At 38.0% G+C, this 13306-nt stretch overlaps 2 protein-coding genes and 1 pseudogene across 2 annotated transcripts; 2 read left to right on the top strand and 1 right to left on the bottom strand.

Moving 5' to 3' along the window:
- Window positions 1-4168: 4168 nt before the first annotated feature.
- LOC139984458 (ATP-dependent DNA helicase pif1-like) lies at window positions 4169-8932 on the bottom strand (annotated as a pseudogene).
- On the top strand, window positions 5502-7526 carry LOC139984459 (uncharacterized). The gene is made up of 2 exons (XM_071998374.1): window positions 5502-6845; window positions 6887-7526. Exons 1-2 carry the CDS (start codon window positions 5581-5583, stop codon window positions 7392-7394), a joined length of 1773 nt encoding a protein of 590 aa, XP_071854475.1. The 5' UTR covers window positions 5502-5580; the 3' UTR covers window positions 7395-7526.
- Window positions 8680-12617, top strand: LOC139984457 (tyrosine-protein kinase receptor Tie-1-like). Its single transcript, XM_071998372.1, has 6 exons — window positions 8680-8691; window positions 9697-9780; window positions 10240-10457; window positions 11604-11741; window positions 12055-12190; window positions 12405-12617. The coding sequence occupies exons 1-6, from the start codon at window positions 8680-8682 to the stop codon at window positions 12615-12617; spliced, it is 801 nt and encodes a 266-aa protein (XP_071854473.1).
- The last annotated feature ends 689 nt before the right edge of the window (window positions 12618-13306 follow it).

Raw genomic sequence — 13306 nt, 5'->3', positions numbered from 1 at the left:
GTTGACATCATATTATCTATTCGCGTTACAACGCGTTTTGTCCGTTTCTTAAATTAAATGATGAACATGTTACGACTTGTTTTACGCATAACTTAAATAAACGATGACAACATCGATGACGATCTCGGAAAACGAAGGCTCCTGAAACGGCTCCCGAGAAACGGGAGACGGCCCCCTAAAAACGGGTGCCTGCGGCTCCCTGGGGGGGGGGGAGTGAAGTAGCACGATATATACTACTCACAGGTTATGTTTATAATCTCTTTCAACACATACTAACAATTTCCGGTTTACTGAGTACCATTATATATTATTCATAGCTACAGTTGCAGTTGCACCAAACAGTCTCCTCCTGGTTGTCTGTCTTACAGTCATTCTGGTCTTACTGTTGAGTCTGATACTCTTTTTTCTCGTTAAAAGAAGGAGACTTTACCAGACTGTTCGTATCCAGTTGGGTATGCTCTTTTCACTTCTGTCTTTTTCATTCTTAGTCATCATTAAGTTGCAAAATTCTTCATATATAGGTGGACAGATAAAATGTTCTTCCGTAATCATGAAGTCAAATTTGGTTCATTTTGCTCCGTGCCTTTTAAAAGACTTATTCCCGTGCCACTCGTGTTCTGTGTTCTTGCAGAAGACACCTTTCCGTGCCCTTGTAGAAGAATTCGTTCTATGACCGGTAAAACAAAAACATATATTTGTAAATCCGTGGAAGCCATTTTCCATCTATTAGTTAATTTTGCGTGCCCGTCAAAAAAAAATTGTTGCTGCATCCATTTTGAAAGGCATCCGTGAATGACTATGGATAAGAAGGTAGAGCCGCTTGAACAGTCACTCCTTTTTCAACAATATGCCATGTGTATCGTTTGTTCCGTAACAATTATGTTAGGAAGACTATGATATTTACAGAGAACGCCAGGGATGTGGAACCTCTACTAAAATCCAAGGAGATAAACCTCTGTCAAGTCACCCTAAAAGAAGAACTCAGAAAAGGTGAATTCAGTGTTGTGTATAAGGGCATTATCACTGGACTCATTGGTTATCCTGACAATATGGCTGTCGCTGTAAAAGCCACAAAAGGTATTTTGCATTTCTCGTATAACGTATATTTAGTAGTTCTGAAACAGAGATAGATTAGAACAGAGATTTCCAGCAGCTTGTTATGTTCTTTCATATTGATATGTTATGTTAGTGTCACATATTATTACACAGCTACAGAGGCTTCATAATCATTCAGTCATTTGATCTTCCGCCCAAGAAAAGGATGTCTTAACAGACGTAAGCAAATAAATAGCTAGCATTTTCAAAGAAAAGAAATAAATACTTGCGGATTTGTGTGGATTCGGTCTCCAGTGCGAGACATATCAAAGACAAGAGTTCGAGTCCTCGTGTTCGATGCCGTACTACAGCTCTTATGTGAGTTTTGAGGTAGCCAAGAAATCAGTGGCCACGGCGTCACCAATTCGGGGGGAGGGGGGGGGGGTGCACGGTGACAATGACTGAAAAAGTAACCACCCATCTCGCTGGAGACGCCCGTCGGGACCCTGTGTTGTCTGTAGGGCCTGAGAGTGCATGCCATATTCAGGAGTATAGAAGTACCTGGTATTCGTAATCTCTCACTTAAAGCCGAAACCATGGTTGGGATCGTGTGAATGTTGAATCTCCTTTGAGGACGAATTTCTATAACTGCTATAATTGCCCTGTTGTTTCCTGCTAGGCCACTGTCAGATCGTGCTGTTCGTCTCAAACATTCTCTGCTCTGACAAATGTGTTGATAATTTGACCAAATTAGTTTTCTATTTATGAATTAACATTACATTATTTCTCGGAGGAAATTATTCTCCAATTGATATCCTGGAAATTCACAGGCTTTATTCATATGGGATTGCTGATCATATAAATAGCTCTTTACTTTGCTTCCGTCACAATGTATCCCTTTGGGATACAATTCGATTTAGAACCATGTCGAACTATGTTTGAAAGAATGGAAAGAATATTCCCTGTATTTTGCATTTCATGTCCAAAGATGTTGTAATTGCATTCGTTTATAGTACGTTTTTATTTTACACTTCTTCACAGTCGGCGCTTTCGCCGAGGCTAATGAAGACCTCTTAGATGAAATGAAGTTACTCTCCTCACTTGGAGAACACAGAAATATCATGTCCCTTGTTGCCTGCTGTTCAAGGAGAGAACCTTTTTACCTGATCACTGAATATATGCAATTTGGAGATTTACTCAACTTCTTGAGGAAGTGCCGAGAGGTAAAGACTATATATGCCACTTGTTACTCTTCCTACCACACAAAAGCAACATTTTATGGGAATGCAATGATATGGCAGTAATGAATTACGCATCTAGAGCTGTAAGCTGTATGCGATAATATGGAACTACTCTGTAACGTATATGTATGCGATTTTATCTGATAATTTATAGAACCAATCTTAATTGGCTAAAAGTAAACCATTGATTACGTGAAAGATATATTTGAGTTTATTTAATTTATACTTTGTGTACCGTTGACGGTATATATTCCCTTTTTAAATGTTGCGGTTACCAGGTGCGGAGGTTTACCAAACCCAACCGTTCCAACCACAGGCACTCGTAACGTTATGTAGGTGTATAGTATATAAACACGGAGAAGGTAGGACACTCAATTCAAAACAAACGTTGAAAAGTCACCATTTTCAGAAAAAGTTACGTTCCAATTTGACCAAAACCAGCGTAAGTATTAGCTTGAGTACAAGATGATCACCTGCGGTAAATCTGACACCAATTAGACCACTGCAGCACAGATGATTCGTTAATTTGCGGTCAAAATGATGAGTTGTACCGTTATCGCAACAATCCAATTCTTCTCGCCATTTTGAATGACGTCACTGGTTGGTCACGAACGATCCCATTGGAGGAAAGACGGGTACAGATGACGTAATGAAAAGTTTGAAGTGAGGTAAATAAAAGACAAGAAGCCGAAGGTCAGCCTTTTTTCGTGGTACGTGTTGTCAAGTATTATGGAAAGTATGAAGTGAAGTAAACAAGAGACAAGATGCCGAAAGTCAGCCTTTTTTCGTGGTAAGTTTTGTCAAGTATTATGATGGTTGGTTGGGCAAAATGTTCATAATCCAATTCCACTGAATCTAAGAACAGGTGATTCGTTGTGTGTGTGCATATCGCCTAGGGGCCTAACTAGTATAGTATTATCAGAAAACATGCACCAGGAAAGCAAAAGAAGCCTGTTGTAATTTATATTTTCTGTACACAGCGTAAAATCCCATGGCTGGTGAAAGTTTGGTTTAACTTGAGAGCTCGAGGGAATATGTGGCGACTGAATGCAATGCTTCAGAATCCCCATCTGACATTTAGATTCAAAAGCTGCTTCTTCATCATTCCCTTCCAAAAATGAATTGTAATATGAATAAGCCTTAATCCCAAAGGTAGAAAAACCTGCGACTTTGCAGTACGTATTGATACAATGAAGTTTCTCTATAGCATGTGATAAATTTCTCTCGTCGAAAACTTCCTTTGTACTCAATACAGTAGTCAAGGTATAGAACATCTATTGTTTGCATGTTGTGCAGTACCAATGGGTGTCTTTCAGTTCCTGCTCCTCCCCATTAAGGCCCATGCATTGATAGTGAAACCACATTGCACATCCGTCACAGCAAACACAATCTGTCATACATTCCAAGAAGCAGAAACCACATGGCCATTTCAGGGTCTTTGGTTTTTTTTGCCTTGCCTTTGGATTTTTCCTTCTTAGTAGGCTTCCTCTTATTGGATAATTGATTGGAAGAACTGCTACAGGATGCTGTCATGTCTGGGTTGGTTGATGAATGTGGGCTGGAAAGTGGTGGTAGCTTGGAGATCTTCTTCATATTGTTTCCTTTTCTGGGCTCTGACATTTTGATCTGCTTGCGGTGGGCTTCTTTCTTCTGAACCTTTATAGATCTTTTGTATTCCCTCCTGAATTGTGCAGACGACATATTGATATGCTTCTGAAAAAGCTCCTGTCTAAGCTCTCTTGCACAATCATCAAACTCACCATCTGGAAACAGTTTCTGCCACATGCTTGTCAAAGCTGGATCTGACATGATTGTCTTAAAAATAAAATCGTACATTTCATCTCCATGGGCTTTGACGGTTTGCTCTGTTTCAAGTTTCCTGACAGTGGCATCTAGCTGACAGAAGAATGGCAAAGGCTCTCTCTTAAATTATTTTTCCTCTGGATTTCTGCAAGTGATGGTTTGTCGCATGAAGATTCATGTATACTTGCAGCAGTTACTACAAGCATGTCCAGCAGCTCCACTTGTCTGTGTGTGGTGTTTACAAACTCCTTGGCTTTTGGACTGTACAGATGCCTTCTCACTGCCTGTCTCTTCCTGTGCCTCACTGTAGCCACACACCACCCAGCAATATACCGCAACTTAGATCTGCCACCATCAGAGCTGTCAAACACCTTCTGTGCTTCCTGGGCCTCTCTATCTGCAGCATCCTTCATCTTTTTAGTTGCATTTGTAGTAACAACTTCCCGAACTTTGCAAGCAAGGCCAAATGCCAGCCTAGATTGTGTCTTCTCCAGGGTGGTGGTCAGAAAAAGTTGCTCCACATGGCCACGGTAGGCTTCAGATCCCAAGTAGTTGTTGAAGGAGGCATAGAAAGTAGAGCAGTTGTGATTTTTTGAGTTGCCTAGTGGTACAAGTGTTTCAAAGAGGCTTTTAACTGTGTTGTAGATTTTACTCATAAAAGAGTCGGTGATGCTGATTCGGGATCTCAGTAAAGTGATTTGGTTGTTAAGGTTTTCCTGCTCCTTTGTTAGGACAATCTTACAGGTCATGGCATCTAGTAAGTCTGTTGTTGGAAAAGGCAATGTGTCACCTGTATCCCCTGTTAGTACCTTCTCGTACATATCCATGAAGTTTAGTACTTCTTCATCACTGTCAGGGTCTTTCTCTTCATGACAACTTGACTGAGGGGTGAAATCGGCTGCCTTTTGTTCAACTTGATGCAAGCTGTCCACATTAACTTGGCAGCAGTGAAGCGTATCCTTCATAGGGGTTGATTCAGAGTCATAGAATTCCCTGATTTCTCTTGGTTGTGGCTTGATTAGGTTCAGCTTAAAATGTGTGACATGTAGACCATCTTTGGATTGTGCTCTTCCAATTGCAACTCCGATCTGTCCTGGAAATGTCATATGTCGACAGTCTACTTCTAGTCTCTTAATAGACATTCCCTGGGCCTTGTGGACTGTCATAGCAAAAGCGAGTGCCAGTGGTAGCTGCTTTCTGCTTGCAACATCCTTTCCTTTGTCTGCAGAAAAGACTGTAAATCTAAAGGGATGAACATTAGTTGTACCATCCAATCCGTTAAACTGCACTGTTACATGGCTGGTGTGCATATCCTGCACAATCCCTCTTAGTCCATTCACTAGTGTTCGTGTTACGTTTGCTGTCAGGATAACAGGAGCACCCACCTTCAGATGTAACACCGGTAGTGCCACACTTCTTGACAGCGCTCTTATGTCCCCATCGTCAATTCCTTTGTAACTCTTCATAGTGCCTGCAATGATACAAAAATGAGTATTTAAAAATGTGTATAATATTTATACCAGCACAAGATATTAATGGCTTGCGATGTTTACCCTCTTTCAGGTTGACAGAGAGAATCACAATTGAACCGAATGGTTATGTTGCATTCAGGGAGCTTATGAAGGAGAGTAGCCCAAGGTCAAAGAAACAACTGGCCACTGCCTTACAGAAACTATTCCCATTTGCCAAGAAAGGAAGAAAGCAGATTGGTGGGATATCTGTTTTGGTTTACCATGGCATCTCAATGATTCAGAAGGAAAACGTTATCCCCAATGAAGAACCTACATTGCAACTACAGGAACTGACAAAATTTATCCAAGCTGATGTCATCTTGGTATCCTGTTCACCAGAGAAACTTGAAGTAAGTGTTAGCTCCTCAATGTTTGTTGATGGTAACATGGTGATGAAAGACATACAAATATGCGATGGCACTTGGACGCTGAAGGTGAGAGGTCGTTCCATAGACATCGATAAACTTGATCTTGACAGCAGATTTGTTTGCACTGAAAGTAGCTTCTTAAAAACAATTGACATTGTTCGGAAACTATCGCTTTGCAGAGGATTTCATCTGATTGAGCCTAGGGAAGAATTACGTTACTTTAGTGTAGAAAAAGTTAGATCAGGGATCTCCAGCACAGACGTAACGGTCATACGATCAAGTTACTGCAAGCAGGTCCTTTCATGGGCAGCTACTTCAGGTATTTGTACCTGCTGTAAGAAACTACCTTCGCTGAACCTAGGGAAAGATGTGATATTAGATGAAGATGATGACAGCGACATATCCAAGATTTTGGAGAGCTGTTTCCCAAATGCATCACCTGAGATGAAAGTACTTCTGAAGTCACAACATGGTGCCCTTAAAACAAAAAGTCCAAATGGCAGAAAGTGGGACAAGGAAATCATCAGTCTCTGCCTATCGCTTTGGTTGAGGAGCCCACAAGCATACCAGGACTTAAAAGATAGTAATTACTTGGTTCTACCATCTGGACGTCATCTTCGAAGATACAAGAACATAGTGAAACAGAGGAGCGGAATACAAGAAGCAGTATTTCATTGGATGTATGAGGCAGCTAATGATGCTCACATAGCTCCTGATGGCAGAGCTGGCTTACTGATCCATGATGAGACCAAAATTCAGGAAGATCTTGTTATAGAAATGGATGATGGCAAACCAAAATTGATTGGTTGGGTAGATAGTGGTGTTGAGTGCAATAACCTCAGGACATTAAAAAGCATGGCTGTATCTAAGGAACTAGCTACAGAGGTGTTACTTGATCAAGCTTGATCAATGGAAATGGTCTCGATAGCACAATTGAATTGCTGGAAACAACCAGTAAAATTATTCAAATCTTTAGAGATAACCGGCCAATTAAGGATGTACATGATGACAGAATTGCCACTCTGGGTAAAGCCTGCAAATTTTTTCAAGATTGGAGAAACTGTGCTCTGACAAATGTCCATGTCCCTGACAAAGAGAAAAGAAAATGCATCCTCTCAACAGAGTGCTGTGATGACATCGAATCTCTCCTGTTGTCATTTCCAGAGATTTGCCGGATTCATCTGGAGGAATATCCAAATGGATATATTATACCATCTCGTTTTAATTCTGATATTATTGAGAACCATTTCTGTCAACAAAGAGGTCTGCATAATGGTAATGCCACACACCCTACATACTCTTCTTATTGTTCCACAATTAATTCTATTATTTTAGGTCAGTCACTAAAATCCAGAGGAAGGAAATCAAATGCTGGTATTGCATCTGCAAAACCTTTCAGCTTTTATGTTCATCAACCTCTAGTAAAGAAGATGTAGTATGTATAGTGTGTTTATCTTGAAGTTAGATTTTTACAGATATTTATAATTATTAGTATTACCATTCATATTCAGTAAGCAGTCTGAGTTGACTTTCTCTACATCATAGTTAAGGGCAAATAGTTTCATAGGACGTTCCCCAGGTGGTAGTGGTCTTTCCAAGGATTTCACCATATGCTTTGTTCCATTTGAGCAATCCAGGCCTTGGCTTAGCTCATGAACAGCAGTAATTAATTCCACTGAAAAAGATGAGCAAATTAAAAAAACATGAGAAAGTGATTTCATCAGTTGCATTTGAATTCATATCAAGCTTATACACAATATGCTAATACTTAATACTTAAGTTTACATAGGGTTTTTTGTTTCAATGAAGCCTACAGGGATGCCAAAAAAAGCTCCTATTTCAACTTGATCAATAAGTTTGTTTCGTTAGAAACAGTGAGAAAGTCTCAGTTACTGTTTTATTTTTCAATTTTGATTAAAGTCATGCATGATTTACTGTACTAAGGTCATATTTAATTATTTTAAGTCAAGTAAATTTTTGTAAGCAGATATGATACCTTCAAAAGCTCAAAATAGAGCTGGCAGGAAGGATAAACATTTATATATTTTTAATTCAAAATGTGTTAATGCTGATCAGTGAAAATTAAATGAGATACTGTATATAGTCTAGACTCCTATAGAAGTAAAAGTCTATCAGTAATAATGTAATGCCAGTTAAAATTGTGCTTCTTACCTTCATTTTGTCTGTATACTTTGGTTAAGACAAACTGGTGAGGAACAAAACTCTTCAGTAAAGTTTCACTCAATATCATGTCACCAGGATCATTGAAGTGATGGTTGGGTACTGGTTTCAGCTGAAAAAAAATCACCTGCAAGGATCACTTGCATGCCACCAAAGGGCAGAGATTTCTCACGAACTCTTCTGCCGATGACCTCGATTTGCAGGAACACTTTTCTTGATATCATAGATACCTCATCTATGATAAGGGTATCAGTAGATATGATACCATCTCTAATTCTTTTGTAATCGATGTTGTTTCGAATCTTATGTATGATTTCATCATCGGTATACCGTCCATCACTTATACCAAAGAAAGCATGCAGGGTTGTCCCTCCTACAGCAACTGCTGCTAGACCAGTTGAAGCAGTCATCTTAACATTTCGGTTCAATCCAGTAAGGGAATGCTCTATGGATTTGATAAGTTTTGTTTTACCAGTTCCAGCTTGGCCAAGAACGAAAAAATTATGGCCCTTCTTTGCTGCTGCAACAATCTCTGATTCCATGTTGAATAAAGTAAGTGAAGCTAGTGCAGTACCATGTTATACAGGGGAACCATGTGGCAATCATGCTGAAAATGTGATTCTCTTAAAATTTGGTTGTCAATTAATAGCCAAATTGTTAATAAAACTTTTTCTTTTTCATTTACTTTGTGGGTCATTGTAGTTCATTTTACTGGATGTGTAACATGTATATTTAACCATAACTGCTTTCTATATATGAAACGCTATTAAAAACTAAAGGAATCTTAACCACTTTCACCATCATTACAGTGTTTTGTTTTGTTTTTGTTTTGCTTTTGGTCACTCGTGCCTTGTGGTACGGTGTGCTAGCGCAAAGTTTTAAAGTTTTCATTATGTCATTTGTACCCGTCTTTCCTCCAATGGGATCGTTCGTGACCAACCAGTGACGTCATTCAAAATGGCGAGAAGAATTGGATTGTCGCGATAACGGTACAACTCATCATTTTGACCGCAAATTAACGAATCATCTGTGCTGCAGTGGTCTAATTGGTGTCAGATTTACCGCAGGTGATCATCTTGTACTCAAGCTAATACTTACGCTGGTTTTGGTCAAATTGGAACGTAACTTTTTCTGAAAATGGTGACTTTTCAACGTTTGTTTTGAATTGAGTGTCCTACCTTCTCCGTGTTTATATACTATACACCTACATAACGTTACGAGTGCCTGTGGTTCCAACCCCCCCCCCCCCGTTCGACCCAAACATAATATTAAAGGTAGTTATAAGCACAATCGTGCGTGTCGATCTAATTAAAGATTTAATTTAGCCTTAAAGGAATCCTTCACGCTCGTGGGTCACGTGGGAATCGGCATCAACGACCACACGGCCACACACCCTCTTTTTTTAAATCCTGGATCCGTCCCCTGAATACAAGCTTCAGATATGCATTGCTAGAAATACGCTGTGTTTATAAAGGTACGAATGTTACGTTGTTTGATCAATAAACATATTGGACTTCATCTCACTACTATCTTCACCTCACCTTATTCTTTCACCAGGAAGGCAGTTCAGCCATCGATCCGATATACTCTTTAGGGGAAGAAAAACAGATCAGTGTGGCTCGCGATATCACAAATGGAATGGTGAGCTTTCAAACACCCTTGATGTTATAGTAGGCCTAACCATATAACATTGAATGTTAGGATGCGATGTCTGCATCACAATCAGCATTGGTTATTATATAAATTGGTGATTCTCGCCACAGCTAGAAATGAGCCTGTGAGTTCGTAAGTGTATAAATGGTCCAATATAATCATTTCAAGGGTTAAAGTTAATATATTCAGCCCCAGCCAGATACACACTTCGGTCTTTTAATCCCGTTGACTACATATGTCGTCTACAAATTGGTTAGACTTCAAAAGTCTTCAACTTTGCAAATATTTACTTTATCAGTGGCGTAGCTATTGTTTCAGTGTCCCTGTTCGAGAGAGTGCCGAGATCTGAAACCGTGAACGTTCCAAGAACTGTATAGGCTGACTTTGTAAGATCCATAAATCAAACACAACATATATATTAAAAAATACTTTATTTTTTATCGAAAGGCCTACATGGAAAATGCAAAACGTTATCATGGAGACCTTGCAGCTCGAAATGTGCTAGTCGGTGATGGTTTAAAAGTTAAAATATCTGACTTTGGCATGTCCGATGACATCTACACGAGGGGATATAGGAGGCAGGAAACTGCAGACAAGAAAATACCTGTTAAATGGTGTAGCCTAGAAACTATTTTCAGTGGGATATGTTCTTCGAAAAGCGATGTGTAAGTATCGCAATGTATACCTTTCGCTTGATTACTTCACAGTTTAGTTTATTGCTCCGGTCTAAGAAATTGTTTGGGTAGTATATACGTATATTGGTGGTTTATATATTAAAGATCCAGGAAAATTTACAATAAATCGTGACGCAAAATTAATTTCAGACAGCAATTTCTTTGCCGCTAGTGTACACGATAATCTGAACATTTGGTATTTTGGTAAAATTAATAAAAGACACAAACACAACAACCGTCATTGTTTTGCTTATGTGAGAGAGATCTTTGTGAAAAACATCTTTCCCCAAACAGCTGACAGAAATCTTGTTTCGTTAGGGAGATATCACAGAGGAGTTGTAATTTGGTAAACTTGAGATGACGTCATAGTACCACTAGAAACTAAAACCTTTTTCTTTCTCTATATGTTTCTTTTCATGTTTTTTTTTTTCAAGCTAAATCTGAACAGAATTGACACTTAAACCCCTGCCATCATCTGTTAATCTGATCTTTCTTGTTTAATGGGTTGGTCGATCATCTCTATATCTATCTCCTCTTATTTCTCTTTCCCATTTCTCTCCCACCCTTTCAGTTTATTTCTCCCCTATATCTTTCTCGTCTATAATCTATCAATACCTTTGTTGAATTGAAGTTTTTTATGGACACTAACCAGTTGGCAATACTTCTGTTTTAAGTGTACGTCATATTATGCTATTTCATACTGTACTGTGTGTTATTTTTTCTTCTGTACAATAATATGAGAAATTGATTTGAAATTAATTTTCTTTACTCTTTGAATTGTATATGTATTTTACAGTAATCATGTCATTCAATATGTCGATTTGAATGGCAGCTTTAATCTTTACAACATGTATTGCTTGAGTTATTTTCTACGTCTTTTCTGTAAATTTCGATCAAGGGAAAATATTGGGTCTTGTGCTTAACATACAACACAGGGAGTGACATTATTATTTTCGATAAAAAATGTACCATAGGGTGCAAAAATATAGATATTCTTGAATAAAAAGAAATTTTTGGGAAAATTTGCGTATAGATGTGGTCAATAAGGTACTGTTTCATAAAGGTAACTTGACGTTCAATCTGGCGAAAGAAATATAAGAACGACGTGCTAATATTCTGTCTCATTTTACTTCTTAGGTGGTCATTCGGCGTTGTATTACATGAAATATTTACATTGGGTGGATCGCCATATCCTGGCATGGCACTGCGATTTCTGGTGAATAAGTTACGAGAAGGCTATCGTATGGAGAAAGCGGAGCATTGTCCAGATGACATGTGAGTATAGTTCTGTGTGATCTGAAGAAGTTTTCAATCAACACAAGTGCAGACATTCGAAACTTCCAAACAGTATTTTCATTCAATGTTCAGAGTCATTGTCAGTCTGCAAAGGTATATATATATATATATATATATATATATATATGTATTTATGTGTGTATATGTGTGTGTACTTGTATTATTATTTACTAATTTTATTAATTACTTGTACTTGTATTATGAAAAGAAACTACTTAATACAAAATTTACAATAAACAACATATTTGGTGGGTGATATCGACCTGTTTGTTGATTTTCTTACTGTTTTTAGCTATCAGTTGATGCTCAAATGTTGGCAAGAGGACCCAGCGGACAGACCAAAATTCGTGGACCTTTCTGAAGAACTTGGGGAATTGTTGGCCAAAAGATGTGATTACATTCAGTTTTCAGTGGATGACGAGATGGCTGTAAGTTTTCTTGTCTTGTTGCAACATTTGTGCATCACTATAGTTTCACGAAAGGGGACATTCCTTGATTCTTTTTAATTGATTGATTTATTTGTTACAAAATTGTATGCTTTTCCGGAATCTCACTGAGACTTTACTGAACTTACCATCCCTTGTCAAGTCTCCATTGGATACTATACTATTACAATGTACGTTTAATAATTTTGTTGCAAAGGAACCTGATGGAGAAAACTTACAAGGACGGATGTTAACTTCCTCCGGAAGTACCAATCCTCAGCTAAGACAGCCTCGGGAGCTACATCCCATCGATGAGGATGGAGGAGAGGTGGATGTAACTGAACTGCTGGCTGTTCTTCAAGAAGACGAAGAGGGACGTTATCTTCAATCCAGAGAAGACAAAACAGATGAGAGTATGGGACAGATTTGAACATGTTTAAGTTTTTAAATACTTTTCCGACCTTCAGAGGCAGGTGATCGTAATTATACACATTTTTAAGAGTATAGAAGGTGTTATGAATTTATGTATGTAGATGTGTGTGTGTATGTATGTATGTTATATATACATATATATATATATATATATATATATATATATATATATGTATATATATATATATATGTATATATATATATATATATATGTATATATATATATATATATATATATATATATATATATATATATATATATATATATATATATATATATATATATATATACGTGTATCCTGTAAAATATCCTGTACATTATTAATAAAATTAATAAATAGGAGGGAGTATGGTCGTGAGGTTGTTGAAGGCAACATCCAAGAAGGGGATCGAGACTGCCTCCCACCAAGATAAACAAATTACATTTTTAGACGCGAAATGGTGCATTCGTAGGCATATTTAGGTTATAAATTATGTCTGTAATTAAGCCTACACACAGGAGTTTCTAATCCCTTTTAACTTTTTGAGCTGTAAATAATGGTGTTATTGTCTCATTTGGTCATCGGGATTAGGTAACGAAACTGTCGTCCCTTAATTTTATTCCAATAATGTTTTTTGTCACTGAAGGATAGTAGCCTCTTAATTTTATTCAAACATGTATTTGATATATATATATATATATATATA

This window comes from Apostichopus japonicus, chromosome 17, assembly GCF_037975245.1.
Source record: "Apostichopus japonicus isolate 1M-3 chromosome 17, ASM3797524v1, whole genome shotgun sequence".
NCBI classification, from domain to species: Eukaryota; Metazoa; Echinodermata; class Holothuroidea; order Aspidochirotida; family Stichopodidae; genus Apostichopus; species Apostichopus japonicus.
The sequence above is the reverse complement of the archived record's forward strand: the minus strand, read 5'-3'. Positions and strand labels throughout refer to the sequence as shown.